Genomic DNA, 15,979 nt, shown 5'->3' on the forward strand with positions numbered 1-15,979 from the left:
ATACGTACTGTGCTTCAACATAATATTACCGTATTGTGTGTATAACCTCTGAATCCGAGATATATCTGATGTTTTAGAAAGCGACTGCTGTTTGAATGGTTATGTCGCATTAAATCCATCTTTTACGTCACTGACACAAGACAGACGCCAATTATCAACAAAGTTTTGTGGATGTTATGCTGAGGATATGTCGGCCAATTTCCACTAGAAATGCCTTTTGGTTAAACTGTCAGCAAGGAATTTGCACTGTTACATTTTTATATAACTTTAATGTGCATAAAAAAACAGCTGCTTGTTTAAGTGAAAATATATTGATGGGGTTTTTTGCACTAATAAAGTTGTGGAGATGTAAAGTATTTTGTCTAGTGTCAATTATATCGTCAGTTATATCGGTATCGCAAATTTTCAAATGTATATCCATCCATTCGCTTCCGCTTCTCCTTTTCAGGGTCGCGGGGGGCGCTGGAGCCTATCTCAACTTTGATAGGGCGAGAGGCGGGGTACACCCTGGACAGGTCGCCAGTCTTTTGCAGGGCCAACACACGGGGACAGACAACCATTTGCGCTCACATTCACTCGCACATTCACACCTAATGGCAATTTGGATTTTCCAGTTAACCTATCCCCACAATGTATATCGTGATAAATATTTTTGGTCATATCACCCTGCTCTATGCTACACAACTCTGATTCTTGTTGGAGACGAAGGTGCTTTTCAAACCTGGCAACTGAGTCACTGATACTCCTCCAAGGTCATTCTCTCCAAAGTGTGACTATGCCTCCAGCTCTGTTAAATAGCTAGTGTTGCAGAGTAACCATGATAACAACACTGATGGCACCTTTTCTGTAGATGTCAGAGCTGGCTTTGAAAACCCCGATGTACGAACTCATAGTAAGACGGTTAAAGGAGAGCCTGGGTGTAAAAACGGATATCTTTTGCAGATACCCTTCACTGCTCAGTACAAAAGAATGTCCCTGGCTCTCTGTTTTGTGCTTTCTTGCACTTCTCTGCATGTGAGACAGAACTCTCACTCCTCTGTCGCGTGTGGGTGTGGCCACAGTAGAGTGCTTCATAGCTGGGCAGGGAACATTAGTAGGGCTAGGGGAATGAAGGCTCTCAGAGCGAGTGTAGGAGGTATAGATTAGTACACGCAGAGGGGATTTTCCCTTTTCCTGTATGAATCAGCACTTAAAGCTTCAACAAACAAATGTAAAAAAAAAAGACAAGGACATAGCGGAGGAGATGAGAGGAGCAAATGATGCACGTAAAAGAGAGAAACTGACTTTTAAAAGAAGAGAACTCGGGGACCTTGCATGAGATAAAACCACATCAGTTATAGAAGAGTGTGGGAGGAGAGCTGTGAAAAAGGAGAAAAAAGTAGAGAAATGTGGAACGAAAACACATATACGCATCAGCTATCTTGGCTCTGAGTGCAGTAGAACAATCAGCTTGAGCAGCAGGTTTGTTTAGTAGCTCATCATGTGGGAAAGCAGAGAGACCTTTAAAAATGATGTCTGAGGAGTAGCTTGTTGGAAGGCAAAAAACAGAAAGTAGTCTGTCGACACAAAGCTTTTATTCGGGTGACATGTTATACATGAAATGATGTAGGCTAACGCAGAGTCGTGATATCGGTGACATCCATCTGCTTTAATTTGACATGAGTTGTTTGTGCCAGTGTTCCTGGCCTCATGCTGGGCAGCGTGCTGCATTTGGATTTATTTCCTGTGGGATTTCTCCCCAAGAAGGAAGTGAGGTAATTGTAGTAGCTTGTTGGGTCAGTCAGTAACAGTGTTTTAGCTGCAGGCTAACGACCTTAATTTGAGGTTTGGTTTGATATACACAGTAGAGGGACGCACATCTGTTCGTCAGAATGTGCGTATATACATCAGCTGCTCAAGTTCACACATACAGGCGCAAAGTTGACGTAGTGTCAGCGTGAATGGAAACAATTGAGCGTTACATTGGAATTGGGTTGCTAGGAAACAGCTTGGGTCCAAGTTTACTTTGCTAGAGTTGACATTGGCACATACAGTTTACTTTTTACTTTGTGCTTAATACCATCTCTGGCCTCTCTTTCATTTTCAGTGGGTTTCACAGGGCCACAGTAGGTGCAGCTCCTTGCTCAGTGACTGCCAATGCATGTGGAGTCAAAGTTGAATAAACAGCTGGAAATGTAGCAGAAATGCTAATGTGCTCTGCTGGTGTTGCACTTAAAACTGTGAAGCAGGCATTTACTGACATCTGCTGAGCCACATGTGACAGGTCTTATTGGCATTATTTGTGGCTATTTTTTTTAGTTGTGTGATCAGTGTAAGAAATTAATCTTAGTCATTCATTAAATTTTCCCTTTGCTGCTTAGACAATTCACTGGCAGTGGCTTGAAACCTCTGTGGTCAGTTATGGAGACAGCTTTACTGTATTTCATTCTTTAGTTCTGTGTACTACTCACTAAATAACATTAAGTTTTGACAGGAGTTATCCTCAGCTTTCATTTCTTTGTCCTCCAGATGCAGCAAAAGCTGCTCACCAGTCCGCCATGGGACTGGTGGTGGAAAACGCTCCACACCCAGGTCCAGGAGTGTTTACCAATGTGCCGGCCCCTTACCAGCCAGTCAGTGTGCGACACCTGGACTCACAGTCCAGTTCAGAGGAGCCCCAGGATTACCTGTGGCTTGCTAACTGTGAGAGCAAAAAGCCTGAACCCAGCAGGTGAGATCGTGTCCGAATATGCTTCTTTTATAGGTTCAAGTCTCCATATTCTCTATGTTGGAGTGTCGCATGGTGAGCTAAGCATTTTTCAGTGTGGTTTCCAAGCCATTTATTCTTTTTGTATACTTTCAACTGTACTGCCACTCCTGTCCTTGTCTCTGCCGTATGCTGTGTGTAGCTCAGTGGAGCATCACTCTCTCTTGGAGAGGGACCAGGAGTATTTGCTCCTGGAGGAGTGTGAGAGCAAGACTGTTCCTCCACAGGCTAGCCTGTGAGTGGCCAGCCAATCCAGCTGGAACTGCCTGCTTGTGTGGAGTGTTGCACACGCATAAAATACAGATCTCCAAACACTTGTGAATGTTGTAAATGTAAATGACGGTTATTAAATCTAGGTTGCATTTGTTTAGCAAAAGGCCTTCCTTCTAAACAGAAAAAGACGTGGGTGTTTTGCCTAACAGTGTAATAATTGTGTTATTTCCTGCATGGTTACAAACAGTTACCAAGAACCTCAGTCTTCCACTTTATCCACAAAAGCGTGCTGACATGGCAAGAGTTGGAAAAGTTTAATGATAAAAGCTGTCTGGATATGACTTAGTTACTAACATAGCCTTTGTATACTAGTGTTTTTGGCTTGGTGTGACTGTGGGATCTGCAAATCAACGTATTTTACTTTTTGTATTAATTATCTGGTGTTTATGTGTATTGTGTTATCAGAGCTCATGCTGAGTGCTCCAAGTCTACCTCTTCAGAGACAGACCTGAATGACAACCTTCCATCTCACCGCACGCCTACATCCTCCACTTCCTCGGCTAAACACACCTCACACAATGGCTTCTTCCCACCGCACCAGACTCCTGTGTCCGCCCCTTCCATCTATGACTCGCCTCCATCACGCGGTGCCTCCCTCTCAACTGACAGTGGCTTTTATCATCTTCCTCGCAGCTACTCCCAGGACACTGTGCTGCTCCCCAAGTCAGCCTCCTCCCCTCCGGCTCATCCAGACGGCGCGGATGCCTCTGACCTTTATGTCTTCAACACGCCGACACGGAAGCCCTCAGTAGAGACACAGATGCGCAACATTTCTATCAGTTACGACATCCCGCCCACACCCGGTGCAAACAGCACCTACCAAGTGCCCCGCACAGTATCGAACACAGGGGTAGGAGGCTCAGAAAGCGGGGGAGATGTAGTGCCCCCTCCCAGACCACCCAAGCCTTCCCTCAGTTCCAGCTCAGGACTCCCGCCGCCTCCTGCTGAGCGCTCACCTACAGACACCTATAGTGTGCCTCGATCAGCCTCAGAGACAGATGGAAACTACTGTGTGCCCACAAGCGCTGGGAGTAAGGCTTTACGCAGCAACACTATTGGCACTGTGGACTGTTCACGCCTCCGCAAAGGTTTGTATTGTAGAGGTTTATTTGTTTGTGGTGCCCTTTTCACTTTATTTTAATTTCAAAACCTATTCTCACCTTTACCTTTTCGACAATACGGCACATATATGTGGTAGGCAGGATATTCTATTATTTAATCTTATGAAGATTTGTTGCACCAAAATCTAACAAAAGCAGATAAAAATGTTCTGAGTTTCCTTTTTAATAACAGTTCTTTAATCCATGGCCAACATCCTTTTTACAGAGCCTTAAAATAGTCTGGCAAGAGAAGAGAAACTCATGGTGTCGATTCTTCTTGCTTCTCCCTCTTGTGGTGACAATCGGAATTGCAAAATAGGTCTTGCTTCATTTCTGTGAAGGTTCTCAGTCATCGAGGTCATCGTAGTCAAAGTCCTTTGACTACGTCTTGCTTTATTGTTTTAGATGAGCAGTGGTTATTCCCCCAATAAATTTGGGGCATTTGTGAATTTTTTCCCTTTTATGCTTTGTGTCTTGGTGACAGAGCAGATTATTGTGCCTAGGGCAGGGCTGCACTGTTATGGAAAAAAACACATTTTTTAAATTCGAGCAAATATTATAATTTTTTATAATTTATTTACTTAAGAAACCTCATAAAAGAGATTTTTTTTTTTTACACAGGATGTCCTTATTTAGAAAGAACTCCATGGAAAAACAAATAACTGAGTAACAAAAACAAGGTGAACGTGCTGTTCACCTACCACACCACGCCGGTCTCAGGAGCACCGGTCTTTGCTGGCCTGCAGCCTCTGCTGTGAGATGGCTTCGACACAGATTGAGCGAGTTGCCGCAAACTCGAGCAACTTGGGAGACTTGCATGGTAGCCACAGGGGGAGTGATGGAGAGCCAAAACAGTCTCATGTCTCCTTGTAATGTTCACCCCTCCTTTTTACTCTTCCCCGGAAGAGACTCTCATTTGTCTTCAAAGCTTTTTCTCGCGCTGTTGTGGTTCTTGTGGTCATAAGTGGAATGCATTAGCAACTGCATGAGTACCTGATGACAATAAAATAAAAAATACAGTAATTACATGCTGCAAAGTAGAGTGCTTACATGGTGCCTTTGAGCTTTGTCTCACAGACTAAATCTGCAAAGTCATGAAAACACTTAACACACAATAGAGGACAACTGTTATGTGGGAATTGTCCTGTAGCATAAATGGGCCTGAAAGAAGGCTAATAATGTACAGTGCACATCATTTGCTGCTCTCTGTGTAGAAGGGCTGTTTATAAACTGCATTGTAATCATGGTTTTGCTTTTTGTAGACTTTGGATCCCAGGACTGCTATGACATTCCTAGATCATTCCCTTCTGACAAAAGCTGCTCGTTTGACTTCAATGAAAGCTTCAACACCTATTTTGTGAGTATTTCAAGTGTAACTGCTGGATAATCGTTCTGTGGCTTTAGGGAGAAATGTGTATGTTAATCGGTTTTCCCTTGTCACCCTCAGAAAAGCAAAGGAATGATGCCAGTGGGTAGCCATTCTACAGAAGAGGTCGACCAAAACTACGTGCCTATGAGTGCCAACTCACCGTCACATCATCACTCGGGCAGTTTGCCAGAGCCAATGCACGAAACCAACTACGTCCCCATGACCCCAGGTACTATGGAGTTCTCATCCCTGGGAAAACAGGTTCCTCCACCTGCCCACATGGGATTTCGCTCAAGCCCGAAGACCCCTCCCCGCAGGCCGTTGCTTAGTGAGTGCCAGCCCCCACCTGTGGACCGAAATCTCAAACCCGATCGCAAAGGTGAGCAGACAGTAGGTGTGCTTGCATGCATAGCTGTGACTTCATAAGTGATGTGTGTGAGTGTGTGCGTGTGTGTGTGGAGTTCTTGCTTCAGGGGTGTGTGTGAGTATGTTGCTGCTGTGAGCTTAGTTTAGTATGCTCAGCGTTCACTAATGCACCAACTGTACGTGCTTTGTCTCACACTCTGCTGCTATTCCCACAGTGGATGGCTCATGGTCATAAAGCCATCTGCACAAAATTTCATTCTCAGAGCGGTGTCATTTTTCATCCTGCTTTAGTTGTTGTCATAATTAATGTGGAAAAATGTTTCTCTCATTTTGTCTTCTTTGGTCTGTCTGGTGTATTAAATACCACCGTCTCCCTCTGCGCCCATCCTTGACCAGCTTATTTCACCTCTTGATGAATTAGTTTATTTCCCTACATTTGATTACATCCAACACAGTTAGTTCCTTGTCAAAACCGCGTTTGCCTCCAGCTCCCGTGAGGCTCTGTTAGCCATTTCGGAGGGGTCTGCTGTCTGTGCCACGGAGTCATTGAGGCCTTAATTGGTCACCTCCATCCCGTTTGTTCCCAGCATCTGAATGGAGCCTTTTGATTGGGGACCTCATAGACTGAAAGAGAGTTGAAGAATGATGGGAAATAATCACAGAGGCACATCAAAAGCCGGTACTGTTACTGTCACTGTCGAAAACGGAGCAGTTTTCTGGAGTTTTACATTTCCAGATTGGGAATTCTCCCTTTCACGTGGCCCTTGAGTCAGTCAGCTCCAAGTTTGGCTTTGGTCATTGCTGAACTGCTGTGTCTAAATAAAAAAATCATATCAAGTAGCTGCTTTTCAAGCAACCGCTTTGAAGTGATTATTATTTCTCACACACACACACACACACACAGACGCGCACACACACACAGTCCTAATCCTCACTGCTAATAAAACTTGGTTTTACACTTTTGAATATCTTTGGCAGCAGACGAATAAAAATGCTAATTGTAAATGTTTGTAGTCTAGTTTGAGTTTTGTATTATTGTTTAAGCCCAAATCTTTTTGCTTTTTTTTTTTGTTTTTTTTAAAGTATTGTTTTATCTCATTCACTTTTTATTTTTTTTAGCTAATATTAAAATTCTCATTAAAATATATTTATCCAGTGTTCAATCCCATTGCTCCTGGCATAAATTTACTCTACTTGGATTGCAGGTTTTAGATATTTGGATCTGTGCACAGCTGCTTCTTGTGTTAGAAAATGCCACATAGACATGAATAAGAATATAAACTCGTATTTTTTAACTGATATACTTAAATGGTATTATATTAATGTTAGTGATGTTGCTTTTTAGGAGCATCATTATGTGCTGATTGTCTTTTGGACCTTAGCTTTTTAAAGTAGAGACCATTGGTGTATTCATTGTTATGCATGGGTAGGATGTCGCATCACCTTTAAACAGAAATGATGTTTTTCATTTCTATATTTAAAATGAGCCATCCACTTCTTCCATTTTCTAGACTAATCTGAATCTCTGCAACCTCTGTTCATCTTCCGTGCACTTTTCTCTCCGCTTTGGATGTCTGAGCCGTATGTTGCAAACACTTTGACTAGTGTATTCAAAGCAAACGGCATCTTATTTCCACTATACGTGGATCCATTAAAATTAATTATCTTTGTCTGCAATCGCAGCGCATTTCTGACAGCACTGCAGAAAAATGTTGTGATCAGTGTGCAAAGGAGCAGTGCGTGTCGTCCTCAAGTTGCTCTGTTCTGCAGATTGGTCCGAGCTCTCGTCAACATGACATGATTTCTCAGTGTTCTCTCAGCGCTTATACACAGCTCGTCGTGCATGCACAGCTGTGATGTCAGTCTTTGTGTGGGAAGTCGTGGTGCATGGAGTGAGGTGCATGTTGGGCAGTATGGGTCTTCTGTTGTCATGACAATCATCCTCTTGAAGTGTGCTGTGCAAAAAGAAAAAAGGTAAATTGGTGTACGTGAGGTTGCAGTTTTGCTCTTCTTCATCAAAGTCTCGTCTCTTTCGCTTTGCATGGCAGAGCAGTTGTTACAGTAGGGCTGAACTGTTATGATCACCAAAAAGATGTTGTAATCAGCAAAGTCTTCTTTCACCAATCAGGTCACAGTCCTAAAATAATAAGAGCGGGTTTAGAGCGAACTGACTCTCAAACCGTAGGTGAATTCCCAAGTCGACGACGCAAGGGTAGGTACACCACACTGAACTGCTGTGCATCTGAATACTTTTCATTCTGTGACCTTTTCACACTCTACTTCATCTTGATTCTCTGCATGCTGTAAGTAAATGTACTGTGGGGATTTTTACAATTTTTGTTCTTCAGGTGTGTGTGTGTGTGTGTGTGTTCTAAAAATATGAAGTGTCGGAGGTGTTGCATTAATCCAGTCTAATCATTTTAAATCCCAGCAGGGGATGGATGAGTGTGTACCTCACGCATGGTGGATTACACTTGTTACATCTTCGAAGCTCATTAAGAGTCATAACACGCCTTTCAAAATAAACCATTTCTACCATCTTAACCTAAATATTTCCTCACTTTCAATGTGATGTTTTTTTCTTCCGTGGAGCCAAATGACTCACTAACGTTTCTCTGCTCAAACATTTGTGTCTGTGTTTTTGTTTGCAGTTCAACACATTTTACTTTCATAGCACATTGGGATGTAACAGCCAGAACACACTTATTGTCAGAGAATGCAGGGCTTTGGAAAAGAGTAGACTTCTCTTCAGGAGGAAATTGAACAACGATATTATCTAATAAAAGCGATATCGCTAGCTTCCGTACATACAGATGATGTTTGGGGAAAATCCCAAAGCTCTTGACCATCTGCAGTGAAGGGATCATGCAACTCTTTTGTACTGTGCAGGGCATTATGCACAGGTTTAGTGCACGTGTAACTTTGACTCTTCTTGCACAGTTTCTGTCCTGAAGTGTTGTCTTATAGGAGGACAGCATCTTACCATTAGGGCATGAGGGGACTGATACAATCACCAAGTAATTCTGAGTCCATTTTAATGTCTATGGGAGGCTCAGGCTGGCTTCAGACAGCACTCCCTGTAAACACCGTCAAGACACCAAATGAGAAAAAAAAAAAAAAGAAGTTCATCTCATCAGAAGACTTCCAGAAACTCTGAGAACCAGTGCTATAGTGCAAGGTTGCCCACTACCATAATAAGACACTTTATATAGTTTTTTCCTCACGTTTCTCACCCACTGCCTGCTTAAAGCATTTAGTCCAGTCCCTTTATAAGAAGCTTTGGGAAATCATCCATCCCTGGCTAACATCTAAACAGAGTTGCACATTGGGCACTTATCACAATACAAGCAGCACATGGCTCATCGTTCTCAGGTTTACATCTGAAATATTCCAACACCGTTTCATAAAAGCAAAAAATAAGTTCTGGTTTGGTTAAGGATAGTTTTGAGTGCAATCACATGAAGAAATATGAATGAGATGTTAAATAACACTAACTTAATATTTGTGTTATTGAGCATTTTACAATCAAACTTTTAATTTTTAACATTTTTAATTCTAATGTTGGTTTGATTAGATTTGAATATGGTTTTGTCATTTAAAAGTGCATTTTAATACACACACAGATCTCCAAAATATAAACATTTATGCTGCTCTTGACCTCTGTCAGTCTTTATGTACAGGGTGGGCCATTTATATGGATACACCGTAATAACATGGGAATGGTTGGTGATATTAAAGTCCTGTTTGTGGCACATTAGTATATGTGAGGGGGCAAACTCCTCAAGATGGGTGGTGACCATGGTGGCCAATTAGAAGTCGGCCATCTTGGATACAACTTTTGTTTTTTCAATAGGAAGAGGGCCATGTGACACATCAAACTTATTGGTAATGCCACAAGAAAAACAATGGTGTGCTTGGTTTCAACGTAACGTTATTCTTTAATGAGTTATTTACAAGTTTCTGACCACTTATAAAATGTGTTCAATGTGCTGTCCATTGTGTTGGATTGTCAATGCAACCCTCTTCTCCCACTCTTCACACACTGATAGCAACACAGCAGGAGAAATGCCAGCACAGGCATCCAGTATCTGTAGTTTCAGGTGCTGCACATCTCGTATCTTCACACCATAGACAATTGCCTTCAGATGACCCCAAAGATAAAAGTCTAAGGGGGTCAGATCGAGAGACCTTGGGGGCCATTCAACTGGCCCACGACGACCAATCCACTTTCCAGGAAACTGCTCATCTAGGAATACTCGGCCCTGGCACCCATAATGTGGTGGTGCACATTCTTGCTGGAAAAACTCAGGGAACGTGCCAGCTTCAGTGCACAAAGAGGGAAACACATCATCATGTAGCAATTTCAAATATCCAGTGGCCTTGATGTTTCCATTGATGAAGAATGGACCCACTATCGTTGTACCCCATATACCACACCAAACCATCACTTTTGTTGTCCAACAGTCTTGGAGGGATCCATCCAATGTGGGTTAGTGTCAGACCAATAGTGGTGGTTTTGTTTGTTAACTTCAGCATTCACATAAAAGTTTGCCTCATCACTGAACTAAATCTTCTGTGTGAACTGAGGGTCCTGTTCCAATTTTTGTTTTGCCAATTCTGCAAATTCTGTGCGCCGATCTGGGTCATCCTCATTGAGATGCTGCAGTAGCTGGAGTTTGTAAGGGTGCCATTTGTGAGTAGCTAATATCTGCCGAAGGGATGATCGGCTAGTGCCACTCTTCAGTGACATGCGGTGAGTGCTACGCTGTGGGCTCTTGCTGAATGAAGCTAGGACAGCCACTGATGTTTCTTCATTAGTGACAGTTTTCTTGCGTCCACATTTTGGCAAATCCAACACTGAACCAGTTTTCTAACTGTAGCATGGGAGATGGGTGGTCTCGTAGATGTCTTGCATTGAAATCTGCTGCATTGACCCGGTTACTGCGTTCACCAGATAACACAATTTCGATCCGCTCCTCACATGTTAACCTCTTCAACATGTCAATGGCTGCGAACAAAGAGAAACTTGTAAATAACTCGTGAAAAAATAAAGTTACGTTGAAACCAAGCACACCATTGTTTTTCTTGTGACATTACCAATAAGTTTGATGTGTCACATGGCCCTCTTCCTATTGAAAAAAAACAAAAGTTGTATCCAAGATGGCCGACTTCTAAATGGCCACCATGGTCACCACCCATCTTGAGGAGTTTGCCCCCTCACACAGGACTTTAATATCACCAACCATTCCCATTTTATTACGGTGTATCCATATAAATGGCCCACCCTGTACAGTTTAAGGATGCTTTTCGAGCAGTGGCTGACTGCTGTGTGTTCCTTCCTGCAGTAAAACCTGCTCCACTAGAGATCAAACCAGTGCCAGAATGGGATGAGCCAAGCACACCTGTACGCTCACCAGTGACACGGTCGTTCGCTCGAGAGTAAGTACCTAAGACGTTCCTCAGCTTTTCTATAGTTCAGTGTTTGGCTAACAAATAAGGGCATGTTCACACAGCTCTTTGCAGCAAGATCATTGTCCCAGAAGACACACCGTCCCTCGCTCCCTGTTAAGAACCTTAAACATACTGCATGTGTATAGCAGCTAATGTTAAGTCTGGATTGTCCTGTTTTTTTTACTCTCTGCCACAACATGCAGTGAAAGTATATTTTTCTTTTGGTGTGAACGTGCCCTTTTGTAATAGATCCAGTTAACTAAAGATGTAGGCACTAATACTTCATGCTTTACTGTAGTCACTCTGTGACCAAAGTAGTACTGCTCATAAAACAGGATTCTGTATTATACTGAAGGAAGTCTGTTGGCTTATCTGAGACGAGGTAATTTGTGTGCTTTCGTGCTGTAGGGACTCTTCTGGCTGCAGTGGGTTTGGGCTGTTATGTCTATATTATATTTTGTGCTCACCAGAGACTGCAATTTCTGGGAAGTCAGTGTGTAAACATTGTGAATGCTGCTTAGTCCTTCTAGGTTTCCAATGCCAACGAGACCCCCGTCAGTGCATAGCACGGCCTCCAGCACTGACTCCGAGGACTCTACTGAACCGAATTACGTAGCCATGAACCCTAATATGTCCACAGATGAAGCAGTATGTAACACACAACTATACTCTGATACAGAGATTACTTTTCTCCTTTCTTTTTCTATTCACAGATAATCAAAGCTGATAATCTGATAAATGTCTTCTTTTTTTTGTGGTGTCTGCAATCAGTTTCATCTCGTTTAAATTAAATCTGCAAACACACAAATAAACACAGCAGAAGCTTTAGTTTAAGGCAGACAGTTTGGAGGATCATACACCATGCAACTTGCAATTTTGAGCTGTAATTGCTTACTGAAACTATTAAGAAATCCCATTTCCAGTGCTCTTCTCCCTAAGCCACACATTAGTGCGGACAAATTACTGGCTGCTGCAGATGGACTCCTCGCCACTTCAACCCGTTTCTTTGCAGTTCTGCTTTTGCCCTGCTGCTCTGCTTTACTTATGCTCCTTCTTTCTCTTCATTTACTTTTCAGGTGTTGTCTTAAATCGGAATATTGGCTATTAAGAAATGAAGTTAACGTGTCTCATTTAAAATTGACTGCTCTTTCTGAAGAATGATACTATTATATGAGCTGACTTTTCTACCTACGGGGATACTTTCTCTTACACTTTGGGTAATCGATTCACAGTTTTCCTTTTTTTTTTTTTTCCTTTCTTTTTTTTGCTGTTAATTTTTTTTTTTTACTTTCTTCCAACGTTTGCTTTGCTATCGTCTGCTGACCTCCTGAACTTTTATCAGTCTTTTTTAATTTCTTGCTTTCTCCCTAGTTTCTCATTTCTCTACCATCGTCATCCTTATTCCTGCATTTTGTTCTTAACCACCTGCTGTTTTCTCCTCCTTTTTTCTTTCATCCTTTGCAACTTTCTTCTTACTGTGTAGAGAGGAGTCCTTCTACTGCACAGTCCCCATCACCCCTGTAAAGAGGGAGGTGGAGGAACTTGACACCATAGAGGAGGTGAGCAGGGTTGCCAGGTTAGACGTGCATAGCCCGCCCTGTCATTTTTGGGTGCTATTGTGAGATGAGAAAGTACGAAGACTTTGCTGTGCAAAAACCACCTACAAGCTGTGGCTTGAATATAAAGGTTGCAGTGAATTTTCAGACGTTATCTACCATCACTTTCCTTACAGTTAGAATTTCTTAGTTTTGTGTCACCATCCTAATTCGAATTAATCTCTCCATCGTACCTGTATTTCATAATTAACACTAATTACAGGCCCAAGTTGTTGTCACTATGCCTAAAGTAGAAATTTTCTTTGTTTTAAAGGTTTGAAGCTATTATTAGTAATGGGACAAATTACGTGAAAAGATGGTCACTGATTGAATATGTTCATTCCTCTACAATTGCAGTCTTTTCAAAAAATACATATATTTTGGGGGCTTTTTTGCCTCTATTTTGACAGCCTTGCAGGAAAGAGTAAATGGTAAATTGAGGGAGAGTGAGTGGCCGCAAGGCATATGAGCACTTGCTCACCCAGTGGGGTAAACTGGTGCCCAACAGTTGCACTTTTTATGACGAGTTTTTGTAACCCTACGTGCACAAAAACCCTCTAAAGATAGATTAGGGCTCCCAGACCTGAACCCATTTGCATGAATATTTTAGACATTGTGACAACACATTGGTGCATTTGAGTATGAGCTGTGTTTCTCTGTGACTCTGCTATCAATTAAAAAATAAAATAAAAAACAAATCCCTTTTCTGACTTAAGCAGATCACGAAGCTCGCTCCGCCCATGAATGCTGACGGTGGGAGTAGCCCTGTGGTAAAACCAAAGGGAGACAAGCAGGTAGAATACCTGGACTTGGATCTCGATTCCGGCAAGTCTACCCCACCTAGGAAGGTAGGAATTTACCAGCGCCCATACTCCAAACCACACGTTCTAACTTAGAGGAAATTTATGGCCAAACTTTTAAGACTGACCTCATCTCTCCTCAGATGAAAAGCAACGGAACTGGCATCACAGCATCAGACGAGCGTGTCGACTATGTAGTTGTGGACCAGCAACGAACACAGGCCCTTAAGAGCACCCGGGAGGCCTGGAGCGATGGCCGCCAATTGACAGAGACAGACACCCCTTCCAAAGGACCCAAGTGACCCTGTTGTCCCAACAACACAACCCCACCACCCAACCCACTCTAAACTACCAAAACGCCACAGCTTCCACACTAATGCTGGTTCTGGTTTTCGCTTTGGAACGATCCAGCTGTCTCGTTCCAACCTAACAAGATCCCTAGTGTGTAAGAGCCAGTGGAGCGTCATAGCCACTCAACGTTGTTTAGTTTACACTGCTGTCGGGCTTAAAGGAGCGCTGTGTGTACAGCTGTAGAAAGGGGCGTGGTCCAGGAATAAGCTGTATGCAGTTTGAGAGCATGAGGAAAGACTGGACTTGTTTGCAGGATTTGACCTGAGCAGACTCACCAACTTTGAACATTCACTGCCTTCTTTCTGGATTAGTTATGTCGTCGTTCACCTTTCAGCGGCCTGTGGGCTGATCCAGAGTTAACATTTCCTAAAAATTGTAATGCTGTTTGATGTCGTTTTGAAGTGCAAGTGAGAACACTTTATAACATGATCACAGCTCTGTCAGCGCAACACTAAACGTTAGCATAGCACGTTAACGGTGTTGTGTTTTTGTTTTACGTTTTTGTTTTCCTGCTGTTTGAGCAGGGTGAAGTTACTATGGACACTGTTAGCAGCTCAGGAAACTGACCCCGAACTGTGTCTAAGGCGAACTTCAAACTGGAAAGCCAGTATGACAAAATTTCAGAGAAGCATTACTTTAGATTTTTCTTCCACTTGCGTAGGCACCTGTACTAAAATTCAAGCTTCGGATTCACTTGAGGTTTTTAATCCACTGAACATGATTCGATTTCCATTTATTCAGTAAGTGGAGATGCTTCGATCTGTTGTAATGGAAGTGCAAAGACTGTACAATAGTGTTATGTATATAAACAGGAAAAGTGTCCTTTATTTGTATGGAATATCCAGCATGTTTGACTCTAAGGTATATGGATTCTGCAGGGTAGAATCCCGTACCTGACTCGATGGTATCAGCACTTGTGATAAATGAATGAATTACTGTGAGTTTTTAAAAGAACGTGACAGGTTTTCTCTAAGTTATGCAAAGGTATCAAAGCGAGAGAGAGAGAGAAAGAGAGAGAGAAAAATCAGGTACTCTTTATGAATGCATATTAATGCAACTTTCCATTTCTAATTTATTTCTCGAGTTATTGTATCAGGTCTTGTCCATTTTTCTCTTTTTTTTTTTTTTTTGGTAGCTCAGTATTGATTGATATGGAGGAACATTTGCTAAAGTCTGCTAAAATGCTTCGTTTGACAAGCGGTCAATTAGCTTCACAGGTTCATTTCTCCTTTCTCTTCCTCATTTCTCTCTCCACTTAGGTTTAATTTATTTTAAATTGAACTGGCATACAGTTTTGGGAAATTGACTGCCTCGTGCAGTCAACTTGATGCATATTTTAGAGACGGAAAGTCTTTGCCTACATACATCCCTGCTTTACTTGACTTGACTGTCGGCTCTCCCGCAGAAATCCCAAGCATGTGCTACCACGTGATTTAAAAAACAAAAACAAAAAAACAACTCATAGCTGTACATATTTTGCCATCAATTAGATTTAACATGTATCGTTTGAAAGATGTGCCTACTAAGTCATCTTCCTCCTACTTCACTCTTTCCTTTATTGCAGTCTCTTCGTGAAATGGACTGCAAAGCTGATAATGCTTTATCTTTTTTAATGAATCTCAAGAGAAATGTACATTTTAAAAGTGGACTAAATAAAATCCAGCCTCAAACCCATCTACAAGTTTCTTTTTATGTTCTTTGCACTTCTTTCTGTAATTTTTCCAGTCGTAGAATAATTAAAGAAATCATTTCTTTTACACTTAACCTGGGACCTACATATATTCTCCAGCTATGCCCTCCAAGTATGTTTAATCATTGGGATTTCTGATAAGGAAATAACATCAAGGCAGTCCTCGGTCATCTGAAACGGACACATCTCAAAACTGTCAAAACATTTTCTATCCAGTTGTGACAGTTGAAGACTTTTG

At 42.1% G+C, this 15,979-nt stretch overlaps 1 protein-coding gene across 11 annotated transcripts in view; it reads left to right on the forward strand.

Annotated features, from left to right (window-relative positions):
* Positions 1-15,725, forward strand: part of gab1 (GRB2-associated binding protein 1) — a 57,312-nt gene extending 41,587 nt beyond the window's left edge. For 6 of the 11 annotated variants that reach the window (XM_004549340.3, XM_076884828.1, XM_076884825.1 and 3 more), the window contains 9 exons: positions 2,509-2,710; positions 3,425-4,107; positions 5,382-5,476; positions 5,567-5,867; positions 7,983-8,066; positions 11,200-11,293; positions 11,827-11,953; positions 13,617-13,748; positions 13,844-15,725. In XM_004549340.3, the coding sequence (XP_004549397.1) occupies positions 2,509-2,710; positions 3,425-4,107; positions 5,382-5,476; positions 5,567-5,867; positions 7,983-8,066; positions 11,200-11,293; positions 11,827-11,953; positions 13,617-13,748; positions 13,844-14,002 (1,877 nt within the window). In that variant the 3' untranslated portion in view covers positions 14,003-15,725. Of the gene's footprint in view, positions 1-2,508; positions 2,711-3,424; positions 4,108-5,381; positions 5,477-5,566; positions 5,868-7,982; positions 8,067-11,199; positions 11,294-11,826; positions 11,954-12,788; positions 12,865-13,616; positions 13,749-13,843 lie in introns of all 11 variants that reach the window. The other 5 variants (XM_004549343.3, XM_004549341.3, XR_013098938.1 and 2 more) reach the window with 5 other exon arrangements.
* Positions 15,726-15,979: the final 254 nt, after the last annotated feature.

Source organism: Maylandia zebra, linkage group LG6 (assembly GCF_041146795.1).
Source record: "Maylandia zebra isolate NMK-2024a linkage group LG6, Mzebra_GT3a, whole genome shotgun sequence".
In the NCBI taxonomy this organism is placed as follows: Eukaryota; Metazoa; Chordata; class Actinopteri; order Cichliformes; family Cichlidae; genus Maylandia; species Maylandia zebra.